The sequence below is a fragment of the Carcharodon carcharias genome, chromosome 17 (genome assembly GCF_017639515.1).
Source record: "Carcharodon carcharias isolate sCarCar2 chromosome 17, sCarCar2.pri, whole genome shotgun sequence".
NCBI lineage: Eukaryota > Metazoa > Chordata > Chondrichthyes > Lamniformes > Lamnidae > Carcharodon > Carcharodon carcharias.
Genome location: NC_054483.1, coordinates 38,235,591 through 38,253,697, shown reverse-complemented (window position 1 = coordinate 38,253,697; position 18,107 = coordinate 38,235,591). Strand labels below are relative to the sequence as shown.

General features: G+C 43.9%; 1 protein-coding gene across 1 annotated transcript in view; it reads left to right on the top strand.

The window, feature by feature from the left end:
* tacr2 (tachykinin receptor 2) overlaps positions 1-18,107 on the top strand; it is a 423,398-nt gene that overhangs the window by 40,072 nt on the left and 365,219 nt on the right. Inside the window, exon 3 of the mRNA XM_041209480.1 lies at positions 5,767-5,917. Coding sequence (XP_041065414.1) covers positions 5,767-5,917 — 151 coding nt within the window. The remainder of the gene's footprint in view (positions 1-5,766; positions 5,918-18,107) is intronic.

Here is an 18,107-nt window from a genome sequence, read left to right as displayed (position 1 = left end):
CGACTAAGAGCAACACATGGTGTGGGGGAGAAATCATCTCCTCATGAACCACTCAGGCTAATCTAAGCATGGGCACTATCTGCTTGCCCACCCAGAAATGTCCAACATGATTCAATGCAGTCACGACAGTAAGACTTGGGGTGGGGGGTGGAGGGGGTGGGGGGGGTGCTCCTCAGAGGGTAAGGCTACCTGCTGGGTTAAATGCCCAATGCCAACATGGTACTCACCCTTCCCGAGCGCAGCAAATCGTTGAAGCGCTTACAGCACTGGATTCAGGTGCGCCGCACCATGTCGTGGGAGCTCACCACCTCCGCCACGTCCTCCCAGGCACATTTTGTCATGTAGGGGGGCCTCCTCCTCTGATCCTGGGGCACCAACACCTCCTGCCGTGCTGCCACCTCCTTGAGGAGGGCAGCAAGGCAGTCATCTGAAACACGAGGGGCACATCAGCCCCCCTGCTGGCCTACCCTGCAGCCTGCCCTGCTCCTATAGCAGACTCTGCAGCCTGGCCTGTTCCTCTGCACTTCCCTCCAGCCTGCCCTGGTCAGCAGACCCCCTGAAGAGTGACCTGGAAGTGGCCATTGTGAGTAGCCTACAGCAGCTGCCTGGCCTTCCTTTAAACAGACTGCCAGGTCGTCATTGGACCCAGCAGTTCATGCACGCCCGCTGCAGCCCGCACACTCCCGCTATTCACGGGAGTCGGCAAATATGCTGGACCCACCCACGCAAAATGGTGGCGTGGACCTGACCGCAGGCACCGATCGGGTCCGCGCCCGCCCACACCCACCCCCGCTCCAGCTCTGCCCACCCGACAGGCAGAAAATTCTGTCCCGTGAATCATGGTAAATGGTTATTTTCAGAAAGAAGATGGTAGACAGTGGTATTCCCCAAGAGTCAGTGCTAGGATCTCTGCTTTTTTATTATATATAAATAACTTGGATGTTGGAATATTGAGTAAAATTTCAAAATTTATCAGTGATACCACACTTGGAGGCATGGCAGTGTGGATGATACCAATTAATTGGAACAGGAAAAGATCAATTAGCAGAATGGGCAGGCAAGTAGTAGATGGAATTTAATACAGGCAAATGTGAGACAATATATTTTGGCAGAAAAAGAGAAAGACTTGCATTTGTATAGCACTGTTGATGATAACTAGACATCTCAAAGCACATTGCACCATTGAAGTACTTTTTGGAGTGTAGTCACTGTTGTAATGTCAGAAATTCAACAGCCAATTTGCGCACAACAAGCTCCCACAAACAGCAACATGATAATGACCATATCATCTGTATTTTATGATGTTGATTGAGAGAGAAATGTTGTCCAGGGCACTGGGGATAACTTCCCTGCTTTTCTTCAAAATAGTGCCATGGGATCTTTTAAATCTTCCCAAGTAGGCAGATGGGACCTCAGTTTAACATTCCATGCAAAAAACCACACCTCTGGCAGTGCAGGGCTCCTGTACTGCCCTGGAGTGTCAAACATGAAGGGAGGGAGAGCCAATATAAATTTAATGGTACAGTTTTAAAGAGTGTACAGGGACAGAGAAACCTGAGGGTGCATATGTATCAATCTTTGAATGTGGCAAGACATATTGAAAGAGTAGTTATCAAATTATATGAGGTCTTGGACTTCATAAATAGAGGCATTAAGTACAAAAAAAGGGATGTTATGCTGAGCCTTTATAAAGCTCTGGTTAGGCCACAACAGAGTATTGTGTCCAGTTCTGGTCACCACACTTTAGGAAGATGTGAGGGTCCTTGAGAGGGTGGAGAGGAGATTTACCAGAATGGTTCCAGGTTAGGTTGGAGAAGCTGGGGTTGTTCTCCTTGAAGCAAAGGAGATTAAGGAGTGGTCTGATAGAGGTGAACAAGGTTATGATAGGTTTAGGTAAGGTAGACAATGAAAAACTGTTCCCATTAGCTGATGGTACAAGAATTTATGCTTCTTGGCAAGAGATGCAAGGACATGTAAGGAAGAATCTTTTTACTCAGCAAGTGGTAATGGCCTGGAACTCGCTGCCCATGATGGTGATGGAAGCAGAGATGATGAATGCTTTGAAAAGAAAATTGCGCGGGAGTTTGAGGGAAATAAATTTGCAGAGTTATATAGGGATCAAGCGGGGGAGTGTGGCTGATTGGATTGTCTTACAGTCAATGGGCCAAATGGCCTCCTTCTGTGCTATAATGACTCTGACTTTGTTCGTTCTTTATTTAATATAGACTCACTGATATGAGACCAGAAATTACCTTTCACTAATTTGACTCAATGTTCCTCAATTCTAGTCTCATACTTTAATTGGGAATAATTTTTCCATTCGTATGTCCCTGTGTAAGATCATTGCATGGATGTCACCTTTCCAGGCTGGAAATCAGGTTTCTGCAGTACATCCTCATAACCCCGACTCTGGGGCCTGAACTTTTCGCTCGTTGGGCATGAGCAATTGGCGGGCCCGGGAGCAGATGGGAAATGGCCCTGGACCGCGATTTCACTCTGGCTGGCCAATTAACGGGCAGCCAGCCTGAAACGTGTGCTGAGAAAGGCTCATCACTGCCAGTGGGTTGGGGTGGAGAGGGCAGGCACCGATGTCACCGCGGGTGCTGGTGAGTGATTCCAGTGAGCTCCCTGAAGGCAGACAGCTCCCCCAGGAAGCTCCCTACAGAATAGACCAAACAACAACTATGCTGCAAAATATGTCCATGCAGCACAGTCAAGCACCTGAAAACAAACCTCATAAAAAACCAGTCCCCAGGTATCTGATTTTATTTCCCCACAGAGATTTCATCCCACCCTGGATCGAGGTTTGAGCAAAAATATAAAGGCCGATTGGCCCATCCGCCAACCAGAAAAGTGGAAGGGCCACAAAAAATCTCTTTCAATTGCCTCCTTAATGGGCTTAATTGCCCACTTAATTGTTGGCAGACGCGCTTCCGACAGCTACGCACACCCGCTGACCTGAAGATTGCTCGTGTGTGGGATGACGTGGGGACGCTTGCCTGATTTCATCTCACGCTATTTCACGTCCGTTTGGATCAGGTACACGGCCGCCTGTGAGTTGTAACATTCTGCACTGGAGTTAACCTCGTGGTTCTTCCTGCACAGTCTCTTGTACTTATCGTTCAGTGACCAGAGCAAGGCTTAAGGTTATTCTGACCAGAACTGGACATAGGGCTCAAGGTGGGTCTGACCTGGACCTCGTATTTAAATTGGCAGAATGGCCTCCTGTATTGCATCATTCTATGATTCTAAATTGATTGTCCATTTTAAATGTGGATGTTTTAAGTGGTGGAGACTGTTGTTGGGGTAAAACTGAAGCTAGAGCTGTTAGTCAATGCAATAGACTACATTTTCAACCAATGCAGAGTAGCAATGAATATGATCAATAAGATTCTGTACTACAATAGCCTAAACAGTAGAACACAAGTCAGAGGAAGTACTGATCAAGCTGGTTAAGTTCCAGTCAGACCCTCCTTGAGCTCTGTGTCCAGTTCTGGTTAGATCCGCCTTTAGTATTGGGTCCACCATGCCTGTGCTGGCTTTTCAGTAGAACTATCCAATTAAACCCACTCCCTGGTTCTTTCCCTGAAATTTATTTTCCCTTCAGATAATCATCCAGTTCCCTTTTGAAAGTCACTATCAGATCTGCTACCACTGCCCTTTCAGACAGTGCAGTCCAGATCACATCAACTGTAGCCAGGATTTTTCAGTTGGCATGCGGGGGCGGGCCCAACACACCGGTGCATAAAATGACGTGCGATGATGTAGGGCACGCATCCTGATGTCATCATGCAGTCTTGCGAGGTTTCGTTTGGTGGTCCTGCGCCGGAATTGGATGCGCGCGCGCTGATATTTAAAAGGCCTATTAAGGCCATTAAGGAACTAATTAAGATCAACTTTACACTGCCCATGCAACCTTATGGTTGGAAGGCTGGCGAAAAGGCTAAGAGGCCTGTACATTTTTAGGAAACCTCATCCATGAGCGGGGTGAAGTTTCCTAAAGCTTTTACAAATTCAATTAAAAATTTCTCTGAAATATAAAAACATGTCCCATCTCATGTGACACAGTCACATGAGGGTACATGTTTAATTAAATTTTTATACCGTTTATTTATTTCTAAAGCACTTCAATCTCACTGAGGCAGTTCTGTGCCTCAGGGAGATTGAAGCGCTCTTTTGCACGCATGCGCAAAAGAGCGTTGGCCCCGACTCTCCCTCTCCCCATTGCCTGCACAGGTAGTGCTGAGCACTACTGCTCACATCTTATGCTGGATGAGCCTTAATTGGTCCGTCCGTGTAAAATGGAGTCCACCCCTGCCCGCTCCTGCTGATCCCCGCCCCCCACCCACCTCCCCCCACCCCGCCACCACCGATGTGGGAAAAAAAATCAGGGCTGTGTTTCCTCATGTCACTTCTGGTTCTTTTGCCACTCACCTTAAATCTGTGTTCTCTAGTTACCAACCCTTTTTGCTACTGAAATCAGTTTCTCTTTATTTGCTCTCTAGTATTTGCTCTATGTATTGTCCAAACAGTTATAACCATTACCATTTGCATTAACATCAATTTCTAAGTTGCCGGTTATAGTGTCTTAAGTGCTACATTTAATTCAGACGGAAACACCTGTTCATTTTCACAAGCTCACAGCTCACTAAGGTGCATTGTCTGCAAGAACAAACGAAGCCAGTAATAGCTCATACAGAGTACACCGAATGCAATATAAGAGACTTATCAAGGCAGTCTTCATTTTAATAATTTATATTTTTGGATGAGAATCCCTCAGCTAAACGTGTCTGGCTTTGCAGTTTTCTTCTGTTATGGACTGACAGAAGCCTAGAGGGACCTGTTTTACTTTTCTACTGAATTTGTGATTATGGTGTATCAGATGTAATAAATGGGATCAATCTGAAAAATATCCAGTAACATCACTTGATGAGCACCTTGTCACTTTCAATTTTAGCACTTCAGCAGATCAACACATCGTAAAAGAATCCTGTCTGAAAGAAAGAGAAAAAATGAAATCAGGCTCCACCTTGTGGCTGGACTGGCACTTGGAAGCTCTGAAATCCTAAAATGGTGCTGGCCTTGCTTCTGGCTACTTCCGGTGTGGCCCAGATGGTCCCCTATGCTGTGAAGGACATGCCATGTGTGCACCAGAAACATCAGAAGAGGTCCTACCATGATGTCAGACAACTGTTCCAACTGATTTGACAATGGTTTCACCAACTCAGTCTGCATGTGCACTCTCTGCCTTTGTGGAGCACCCACAAATGAACATACAGTATGAGGGATTCCCAGTTTAATGTTACTTAAAAGCCAGCAACCAAATTGCATGTGAGATGTTTTTGACTTATTTTGCTTAGGTGGTTAGTGGAGCTCCTGTGGATTGTGTTTGGAGGTGTTTTGCAGAGTGGCTGTAAACATTCAGGGAGGCAACAGGATTTGGTGACTCAATTCTGGTGCTGTGTTTGCAGGTCCTCTGGCTCTGCAACATGACCAGCGAATGGAGTGAAGGCTTCAGAGAGAGTGGGGAAGCTCTGCAAAAAGGGAGGGGGAGGTGATTCTCCACAGAAGAAAACACGAAATAGGTTATTTGCATCCAGGTCCTGTACTTCCTACCCTTCAGTCAGTTTCTTATCCATTCCCAGAGTTTATGTGGAATCTCCAATTATCTGAGTTTAAGTAACACACTTTTATCTCAAATTTTGCAAAGCCCTTTTGGAATCTCTAAAACATAAAGTTAGCATAATTGATGATTGTGTATTCCAGGTACCAACTTGTGGTGATTGTACTGACTTACCTAATGCCTTTGATGGTGATGGGAGTCACATATATGAAGGTGGGAATCACACTGTGGGCCAGTGAAATACCCGGAGACTCAACACAAAGATATCGTGAGCATCTGAACGCAAAAAGAAAGGTCTGTAGCAAAAGAAAAAAGAAATTGTAATGCATGAGTATTATATCATCAGTTTTAATTGGAAACCAGGACATGTCTCCTGATGAATGCTAGAGAACATGAAGAGAAAAAGCACCTACTGGCCAATGAGAGTAATTTATTTAAACCCACTGCAAGGTTTCACTGTAACTGAAGGTGATTGCAAGTTTAAAGTGCTCATTATTCATTGAATATAGTCTCTATCTGTTTGAGGACATGGCTAGAGACAGGAGGAGAGTGACATTGCAAAGCCAGTATCAGTGAGGCAGCCACTATGCTTGGTTAAATATATTGACATCTGGCCAGAACGGGGATGATTCAGTAACATATGGAGGTTGCATTGCTGTAAGTCATGCAGATTGATTTTATATATGCAATTTGAATCATGTAAATATCCTCCACCCTCAGCATTTTTCTGGAGAATTCACCATTGTGGAAGAAGTTGTTGCAATTTCAGTTATGTGTTCCATTTACTCATGTTCATAGACACTCTATTAAAATGAAGTCTCTGGTCTGATAGCGCGCTGTTTAAATAAACATTATTTGCTGATTAAATATACTTTGCTCACTATGGAATTGACCGTTTGCAGTAAGTCCAGCCTTGACTCCAACTTGTCGGCTCGCCAAAGATTTCAAGAGGTAGGCTGGCATGTTACACATCAAATCAATTTTCTATTCCACCAGCTAGGGATGAAACACACACCCACTGTTAAATTCCACATCCCCCCCAACACACTCACTGTTAAGTTCGACAGCCGCCCCACCCGCTGTTAAAAACCACATCCCGCGCCACACACTCACTGCAAAAATCCACATCATACAACACACCCATTGTTAAATTCCACATCCCCCCAAAACACCCACTGTTAAATTTCACATCACCCCCAACACACCCACTGTTAATTCCACACCAACCACATACCCACTGTTAATTCCAAAACCCTCAAATATCCACTGTTAATTCCACAACCTCAACAGACGCACTGTAAGATTCCACATCCCCCCCACACACCCATTGTTAAATTCCACACCCCCCACATACCCACTGTTAAATTCCACACCCCCCTCACACACACTGAAAATTCCACATCCCCTACACACCCACTGTGAAATTCCACATCCCCCACATAAACACTGCTAAATTCCACTTCCCCAACACACCCACTGTTAAATTCCACATGCCCCACAAATCCAGTTAAATTCCACATCCCCCACAAACCCACTGTTAAATTCCACATCCTCTCCACACACCCACTGTGAAATTCCACATCCCCCTCACACCCACTGTTAAATTCCACATACCCCCACAAATCCACAGTTAAATTCCACATCACCCTCACACCCACTGTTAAATTCCACATAACCCCACAAATCCAAAGTTAAATTCCACATCCCACGCACGCCCACTGAAAATTCCAGATCCACCTCACACCCACTGTTAAATTCCACATCCACCCCCAAACCCACTTTTAAATTCCACATCCACTCTGACACCCACTGTTAAATTCCATATCCCCCCATGCCCATTGTTAAATTCCATATCCCCACCAAAACACCCACTGTTAAATTCCACATCCCCAACAGCCACTGTGAATTTCAACATCCCCTACATACCCACTGTTAAATTCCACATCCCCCACACACCCACTGTTAAATTCCACACCCCCTAAACACACACTGTTAAATTCCACATCCCCCACACACCCACTGTTAAATTCCACACCCCCTAAACACACACTGTTAAATTCCACATTCCCCACATACCTACTGTTAAGTTCGACATCCCCCCTCCACACCCACTGTTAAAATCCACATCACCCTAACACCCACTGTTAAATTCCACATAACCCCACAAATTGAAAGTTAAATTCCATATTCCACACACGCCCACTGAAAATTCCAGATCCAACTCACACCCACTGTGAAATTCCACATCCACCCCCAAACCCACTTTTAAATTCCACATCCACCACATACCCATTGTTAAATCCACATCCCCACCAAAACACCCATTGTTAAATTCCACATCCCTACCAAAACACCCACTGTTAAATTCCACATCCCCCACACACCCACTGTTAAATTCCACATCCCCTAAACACACACTGTTAAATTCCACACCCCCACACACCCACTGTTAAATTCCACATCCCAACACATACAATGTGAATTTCCACATCCCCTACATACCCACTGTTCAATTCCACATCCCCTAAACACACACTGTTAAATTCCACATCCCCACACACCCACTGTTAAATTCCACATCCCCTAAACACACACTGTTAAATTCCACATCCCCACACACCCACTGTTAAATTCCACAACCCCTAAACACACACTGTTAAATTCCACAACCCCTAAACATCCATTGTTAAATTCCACATCCCCACCAAAACACCCACTGTTAAATTCCACATCCCCCACACACCCACTGTTAAATTCCACATCCCCTAAACACACACTGTTAAATTCCACAAACCCACACACCCACTGTTAAATTCCACATCCCCACACATCCACTGTGAATTTCCACATTCCCTACACACCCACTGTTAAATTCCACATCCCCACACACCCACTGTTAAATTCCACAACCCCTAAACACACACTGTTAAATTTCATAACCCCACACATCGACTGTGAATTTCCACATCCCCTACATACCCACTGTTAAATTCCACATCCCTTAAACACACACTGTTAAATTTCACATCCCCCACACACCCAGTGTTACATTCCACATTCCCCCACCACACCCACTGTTAAATTCCATATCCCCCCCAACACACATTGTTAAATTCCAAATCCCCACCAAAACACCCACTGTTAAATTCCACATCCCCCCATACCCAATGTTAAATTCCACATCCCCCCAACACACCCACTCTTCGTTCCACATCCCCACACACCCATTGTTAAATTCCACACCCACACACACCCAGTGTTAAATTCCACATCCCCACACATCCACTGTTAAATTCCACACCCCTACATACCCACTGTTAAATTCCACATCCCCTACATACCCACTGTTAAATTCGACATCCCCCCTGCACACCCACTGTTAAATTCCACATCACCCTCACACCCACTGTTAAATTCCACATAACCCCACAAATCCAAAGTTAAATTCCACATCGCACACACGCCGATGAAAATTACAGATCCACCTCACACACACTGTTAAATTCCACATGCCCCCACACACCCACTTTTAAATTCCACATCCACCCACACCCACTGTTAAATTCCATATCCCCCCATACCCATTGTTAAATTCCACATCCCCTAAACACACACTGTTAAGTTCCTCATCCCTCCCCCATACCAACTGTTAAATTCCAAATCCCCGACCCACCCTCTGTGAAATTCCACATCCACCCCCAAACCCACTTTTAAATTCCACATCCACCACCACACCCACTGTTAAATTCCATATCCCACCATACCCATTGTTAAATCCACATCCCCACCAAAACACCCATTGTTAAATTCCACATCCCTACCAAAACACCCACTGTTAAATTCCACATCCCCCACACACCCACTGTTAAATTCCACATCCCCTAAACACACACTGCTAAATTCCACACCCCCACACACCCACTGTTAAATTCCACACCCAACACATACACTGTGAATTTCCACATCCCCTACATACCCACTGTTAAATTCCACATCCCCTACATACCCACTGTTAAATTCGACATCCCCCCTGCACACCCACTGTTAAATTCCACATCACCCTCACACCCACTGTTAAATTCCACATAACCCCACAAATCCAAAGTTAAATTCCACATCGCACACACGCCGATGAAAATTACAGATCCACCTCACACACACTGTTAAATTCCACATGCCCCCACACACCCACTTTTAAATTCCACATCCACCCACACCCACTGTTAAATTCCATATCCCCCCATACCCATTGTTAAATTCCACATCCCCTAAACACACACTGTTAAGTTCCTCATCCCTCCCCCATACCAACTGTTAAATTCCAAATCCCCGACCCACCCTCTGTGAAATTCCACATCCACCCCCAAACCCACTTTTAAATTCCACATCCACCACCACACCCACTGTTAAATTCCATATCCCCCCATACCCATTGTTAAATCCACATCCCCACCAAAACACCCATTGTTAAATTCCACATCCCTACCAAAACACCCACTGTTAAATTCCACATCCCCCACACACCCACTGTTAAATTCCACATCCCCTAAACACACACTGCTAAATTCCACACCCCCACACACCCACTGTTAAATTCCACACCCAACACATACACTGTGAATTTCCACATCCCCTACATACCCACTGTTCAATTCCACATCCCCTAAACACACACTGTTAAATTCCACATCCCCACACACCCACTGTTAAATTCCACAACCCCTAAACACACACTGTTAAATTCCACAACCCCTAAACATCCATTGTTCAATTCCACATCCCCTAAACACACACTATTAAATTCCACATCCCTACACACCCACTGTTAAATTCCACAACCCCTAAACACACATTGTTAAATTCCACAACCCCTAAACATCCATTGTTAAATTCCACATCCCCACCAAAACACCCACTGTTAAATTCCACATCCCCCACACACCCACTGTTAAATTCCACATCCCCTAAACACACAGTGTTAAATTCCACACCCCCACACACCCACTGTTAAATTCCACATCCCCACACATCCACTGTGAATTTCCACATTCCCTGCACACCCACTGTTAAATTCCACATCCCCGCACACCCACTGTTAAATTCCACAACCCCTAAACACACACTGTTAAATTCCATATCCCCTAGACGCCCACCATTAAATTCCACATCACCCCACACACCCACTGTTAAATTCCACATCCCCACCAAAACACCCAATGCTAAATTCCACATCCTCCCCACACACCCACTGTTAAATTCCACATCCCCACCAAAACACCCAATGTTAAATTCCACATCCTCCCCACACACCCACTGTTAAATTCCACATCCCCACACATCCATTGTTAAATTCCACACCCCCACACGCCCACTGTTAAATTCCACATTCCCCATATACCCACTGTTAAATTCGACATCCCCCTCCACACCCACTGTTAAAATCCACATCCCACACATACACACTGTTAAATTCCATATCCCACACATTGACACTGTTAAATTCCATATCCCCCACACGCCCACTGTTAAATTCCAAATCCACCATCACACCCACTGTTAAATTCCATATCGACCCCAGACACATTGTTAAATTCCAAATCCCTACCAAAACACCCACTGTGAATTTCCACATCCCCACATACCCACTGTTAAATTACACATCCCCCACACACGCACTGTTAAATTCGACATCCCCCCCTGCACACCCACTGTTAAAATCCACATCACCCTCACACCCACTGTTAAATTCCACATAGCCCCATAAATCCAAAGTTAAATTCCACACACGGCCACTTAAAATTACAGATCCACCTCACACCCACTGTTAAATTCCACATCCACCCCCAAACCCATTTTTAAATTCCACATCCACTCCAACACACACTGTTAAATTCCACATGCCCCCCACACACCCACTTTTAAATTCCACATTCCCACCACACCCAACGTTAAATTCCACAACCCCCCCACACACCCACTGTTAAATTCCACATCCCCACACACCCATTGTTAAATTCCACAACACCACGCACCCACTGTGAAATTCCACATCGCCCACACACCCACTGTTAAATTCCACATCCCTTAAACACACACTGTTAAACTTCACATCCCACACACACCCACTGTTAAATTCCACAACACCTAAACAGACGCTGTGAAATTCCACATCCCCTAAACACACACTGTTAAATTCCGTATCCCCCACAAATGCACTGTTAAATTCCACATCTCCTAGATGCCCACCATTAAATTCCACATCCCCCCACACACCCATTGTTAAATGCTACATTCCCCCATACACCCACAGTTAAATTCCAAATCCACCACCACACCCACTGTTAAATTCCATATCCCCCCCACACACGTTGTTAAATTCCAAATCCCCACCAAAACACCCAATGTTAAATTCCACATCCCCCTATACCCAATGTTAAATTCCACATCCCCCCAACACACCCACTTTTAGTTCCACATCCTCACACACTCCCACACACCCAGTGTTAAATTCCACATCCCCACACATCCACTGTTAAATTCCACATCCCCTACATACCCACTGTTTAAATTCACACCCCACACACACCCACTGTTAAATTCGAAATTCCCCACACACCCTCTGTGAAATTCCACATCCCTAACACGCCCTCTGTTGAATTCCACATCCGACCAAATCACCCACTGTTAAATTCTACATCCACCCCCCAGACAGCCACTGTTAAATTCCACATCCCTCCGACACCCACTGTTAAATTCCACATCCCCACACACCCACTGTTAAATTACACATCCCCCACACACCCACTGTTACATTCCCATCCCCCACACACCCACTGTTACATTCCCATCCCCCACACACCCACTGTTAAATTCCACACCCCCCACACACCCACTGTTAAATTCCCATCCCCACCCACCCACTATTAAATTCCACATCCCCACACACACCCACTTTTAAATTCCAAATCCCCCAAACACCCACTGCTAATGTCCACACCCCTCACACACCCACTGTTAAATTTCACATCCACCCCACACACCCACTGTGAAATTCCACATTCCCCGCACACATATTGTCAAATTCCACATCCCCCCACAAATTTACAGTTAAATCCCACATCCCCCCACAAAGCCACAGTTAAATTCCACATTACCCCACAAATCCACAGTTAAATTCAACATTCCCCTCACACCCACTGTTAATTTCCACATCACCAAGACACCCACTGTTAAAATAGACATCCACCCCACACACCCACTGAAAATTCCATAACCCCCTCACACTTACTGTTGAATTCCAAATCCCCGACACATCCATTGTTAAATTCACATTCCACACACACCCACTGTTAAATTCCTCATCACTTCCCCCATACCCACTGTTAAATTCCAAATCCCCGACACACCCTCTGTTGAATTCCAGATCCGACCAAATCACCACTGTTAAATTCTACATCCACCCCCCCAGACAGCCACTGTTAAATTCTACATCCCTCTGACACCCACTGTCAAATTCCAAATCTCCACACACCCACTGTTAAATTCCAAATCCCCCACACACCCACTGTTAAATACCACATCCACTCCCACACCCACTTTTAAATTCCACATTCCCCACACACCCACTGCTAAAGTCCACACCCTCCACACACCCACTGTTAAATTCCACATCCACCCCACACACCCATTGTTAAATTCCACATCCACCACCACACCCACTGTTAAATTCCACATCCCCTCACACACCCACTGCTAAAGTCCACACCCTCCACACACCCATTGTTAAATTCCACATCCACCCCACACACCCATTGTTAAATTCCACATCCACCACCACACCCACTATTAAATTCCACATCCCCCCACACACCCACTGTTAAATTCCACATACCCCACACACCCACTGTTAAAGTCCACATCCTACACACACCAAGTTTTATAATCCACACCCCCCTTACACCCACTGTTAAATCCCACATCCCCGACACACCCATTGTTAAATCCCACATCCCCAACACACCCACTGTTAAATTCCACATCTCCCACCCAGCCACATTTAAATTCCACGTTTCCCACCCAGCCACTGTTAAATTCCACAACCCGCCCACACACACTGTTAAATTCGACATCCTCCACACACCCACTGTTAAATTCCACGTCCCCCCACACCGACTGTTAAAATCGACATCCCCCCAAACACACCCACCGTTAATTCCACACCACCCACAAACCCACTGTTAATTCAAAACCCCCAACACACCCAATTCCACATCCCCCACCGACACGCTGTAAAATTCCACATCACCTCCGACAAACCCACTGTTAAATTCCACATCCCACACATACACACTGTTAAATTCGACAACCCCCAAACACCCACTGTTAAATTCCACATCCCCCCACACCCACTGTTAAATTCTACATCCCCTAAACACACACTGTTAAATTCCACATCCCCCACACACCCACTGTTAAATTCCACATCCCCCACACACTCACTGTTAAATTCCACATCCCCCACACACACACTGTTAAATTCCACACCCCCTAGACACCCACCATTAAATTCCACATCCCCCCACACACCCACTGTTAAAGTCCACATTCCCCACACACCCACTGCAAAATTCCACATCCACCCACTGTGAAATTCCACATCCCCCACACAACCACTGTGAAATTCCACACCCCCCACAAACCCTCTGTTCAATTCCAAATCCCCGACACACCCTCTGTTGAATTCCACATCTGACCAAATCACCACTGTTAAATTCTACATCCACCCCCCCAGACAGCCACTTTTAAATTCTACAGCCCTCTGACACCCACTGTTAAATTCCAAATCTCCACACACCCACTGTTAAATTCCACACTCCCCACACTCCCACTGTTAAATCCCACGTCTCCCACCCAGCCACTGTTAAATTCCACAACCCGCCCACACACGCTGTTAAATTCCACATCCCCCCAAACACACCCACCATTAATTCCACACCACCCACACACCCACTGTTAATTCAAAACTCCCCACACACCCAATTCCACACCCCCCACAGAACCGCTGTAAAATTCCACATCACCTCCGACAAACCCACTGTTAAATTCCACATCCCACACACACACACTGTTAAATTCGACAACCCTCAAACACCCACTGTTAAATTCCACATCCCCCACACCCACTGTTAAATTCTACATCCCCTAAACATACACTGTTAAATTCTACATCCCCCACAAACCCACTGTTAAATTCCACATCCCCTAAACACACACTGTTAAATTCCACATCCCCCACACACGCACTGTTAAATTCCACATCCCCCCACACACCCACTGTTAAATTCCACATTCCCCACATACCCACTGTTAAATTCGACATCCCCCCTCCACACCCACTGTTAAAATCCACATCCCACACACACCCACTGTTAAATTCCACATCCCCAAAACACCCGTTAAACTCCACAAACACCCCTACACTCACTGTTAAATGGCACATCCCCCCCACACACACTCTTAAATTCCACACGCACCACACCCACTGTTAAATTCCACAACGAACCCCAAACACACACTGTTAAATTCCACATCCCCCACAGACCCACTGTTAAATTCCAGATACCTCCTACAACCCACTGTTAAATTCCAGATCCCCTACACACCAATTGTTAAATACCACATTCCCAACCACACATCCACTGTAGCTTCCACATCACCCACACGCCCACTGATAAATTCCACATGCCCCACACACCCATTGTTAAATTCCACATCACCCCCACACCCACTGTAAATTCCGCATCCCCAACACACTCACTCGTAAATTCCACATCCCCCACACACCCACTGTTAAATTCCACATCTCCGACAAACCCACTGTTAAGTTCCACATTCCCCACACGCCGACTGTAACATTCCACATTCCCCTTCCCCACACCAACTTTGAAATTCCTTATCCCCCCAGTACACTCACTTTTCAGAAATATATTCTTGTTTGCAATGGGTGCTGTTTTAGTTACCTATTCTAGTTTGGAATGAGTGTTGTTTCAGTACTCCATTGTAGTTTGGAATGAGTGCTGATGCAGTAATCTATTCTAGTTTGGAATAAATGTTGTTTCAGTGACCTATTCCAGTTTGGAATGAGGGTTGTTTCAGTAATCTGTTCTAGTTTGAAATCAGTGCTGTTTCAGTATCTATTGTAGTTTGTAATGAGCCATGTTTCACCAATCTAACCCATTGTGGAATGAGCGATGTTTCTGCAATCTTTCGCAGTTTGAAAGGACTGATGATTCAGTAATCCATGCCAGTTAGGAATGAGGTCTGTTTCAGTAACCTATTCTCGTTTGGAATTATTGGTGTTTCAGTAATCTATTCTAGTTTGGAATGAGCGATGTTTCAGTAATCTATTCTAGTTTGCAATGAGTGCTGTTTCAGTAATCTATTCTAGCTTGTATAGATAATGTTTCAGTATCTTGTTCTAGTTTGGAATGAGTGATGTATCAGTACTCCATTCTATTTTGGAATGAGTGCTATTTCAGGAATCTTGTTTGGAATGAGTGATGTTTCTGTAATCTATTCTTGTTTTGAATGAGTGCTATTTCACTAATCTATTGTGGTTTGGAATGAGTGCTGCTTCAGTAATCTATTCTTGTTTGGAATGATTGATATTGTAGTAATTTATTCTAGTTTGCAATGATTGTTGTTTCAGTATTCTATAATAGTTTGGAATGAGTGTTTTTTCAGTAATCTATTCTAGTTTGGAATGAGCGATGTTTCAGTAATCTATTCCAGTCTGGAATGAGTGCTGTTTCAGCTATCTTTTCTTGTTTGGAATGTTTGATGTTTCAGTCATGTATTCTAGTTTGCAATGAGTGCTATTTCAGTAATCTATTCTAGTTTGTAATGATGATGTTTCAGTATCCTATTCTAGTTTGGAATGAGTGATGTTTCAGTAATCTATTCTTGTTTGTAATGAGTTATGTTTCAGTAATCTATTCTAGTTTGGAATGAGCGATGTTTCAGTAATCTATTCTAGTTTGGAGTGAGTGCTGTTTCAGCAACCTATTCCAGTTTGGAATGAGTGCTGTTTCAGCTATCTTTTCTTGTTTGGAATGTTTGATGTTTCAGTCATGTATTCTACTTTGCAATGAGTGCTATTTCAGTAATCTATTCTAGTTTGTAATGATGATGTTTCAGTATCCTATTCTAGTTTGGAATGAGTGATGTTTCAGTAATCTATTCTTGTTTGTAATGAGTTATGTTTCAGTAATCTATTCTAGTTTGGAATGAGCGATGTTTCAGTAATCTATTCTAGTTTGGAGTGAGTGCTGTTTCAGCAACCTATTCTAGTTTGGAATGATTGATGTTTCAGTAATCTATTCTAGTTTGGAATGAGTGCTGTTTCAGTAATCTATTCTAGTTTGTAAAGATAATGTTTCAGTATCTTGTTCTCATTTGGAATGAGTGATGTATCAGTACTCTATTCTATTTTGGAACGACTGCTATTTCAGGAATCTTGTTTGGAATGAGTGATGTTTCTGTAATCTATTCTTGTTTTGAATGAGTGCTATTTCACTAATCTATTGTGGTTTGGAATGAGTGCAGCTTCAGTAATCTATTCTTGTTTGGAATGAATGATATTGCAGTAATCTATTCTAGTCTGGAATGATTGTTGTTTCAGTAATCTATTCTAGTTTGGAATGAGCAATGTTTCAGTAATGTATTCTAGTTTGGAATGAGTGCTGTTTCAGCAACCTATTCTTGTTTGGAATGCTTGATGTTTCAGTCATCTATTCTAGTTTGGAATGAGTGCTATTTCAGTAATCTATTCTAGCTTGTAATGATGATGTTTCAGTATCCTATTATAATTTGGAATGAGTGATGTTTCAGTAATCTATTCTAGTTTGGAATGATTGCTGTTTCAGTACTCTATTCTAGTTTGGAATGTGCGTTTCTTCAGTAATCTATTCCAGTTTCGAATGAGCGATGTTTCAGCAATCTATTCTAGTTTGGAATGATTGATGTTTCAGTATTCTATTCTATTTTGGAATGAGTGTTGTATCGGTAATCTATTCTATTTTGGAACAAATGCTGTTTCAGTAATCTTTTCTTGTTTGGAATGAGTGAGTTTTCTGTAAACTATTCTAGTTTGGAATGAGTGTTGTTTCAGTAATCTATTCTAATTCAGAATGAGTGTTGTGTCAGTAATCTAATAAGTTTGTAATGAGTGATAATTCAGTAATCTATTCTTGTTTATAATGAGTTATGTTTCAGTAATCTATTCTTGTTTGTAATGGGTGCTGTTTCAGTAATCTATTCTAGTTTTGAATGAGTGTTGTTCAGTAATCTATTTTGTTTGTAATGAGTGATGTTTCAGTAATCTATTTTTGCTTGGAATGAGTGCTGTTTTAGTAACCTATTCTAGTTTGGAAAAAGTGTTGTGTCAGTAATCTATTCTAGTTTGGAATGAGTTATGTTTCAGTAG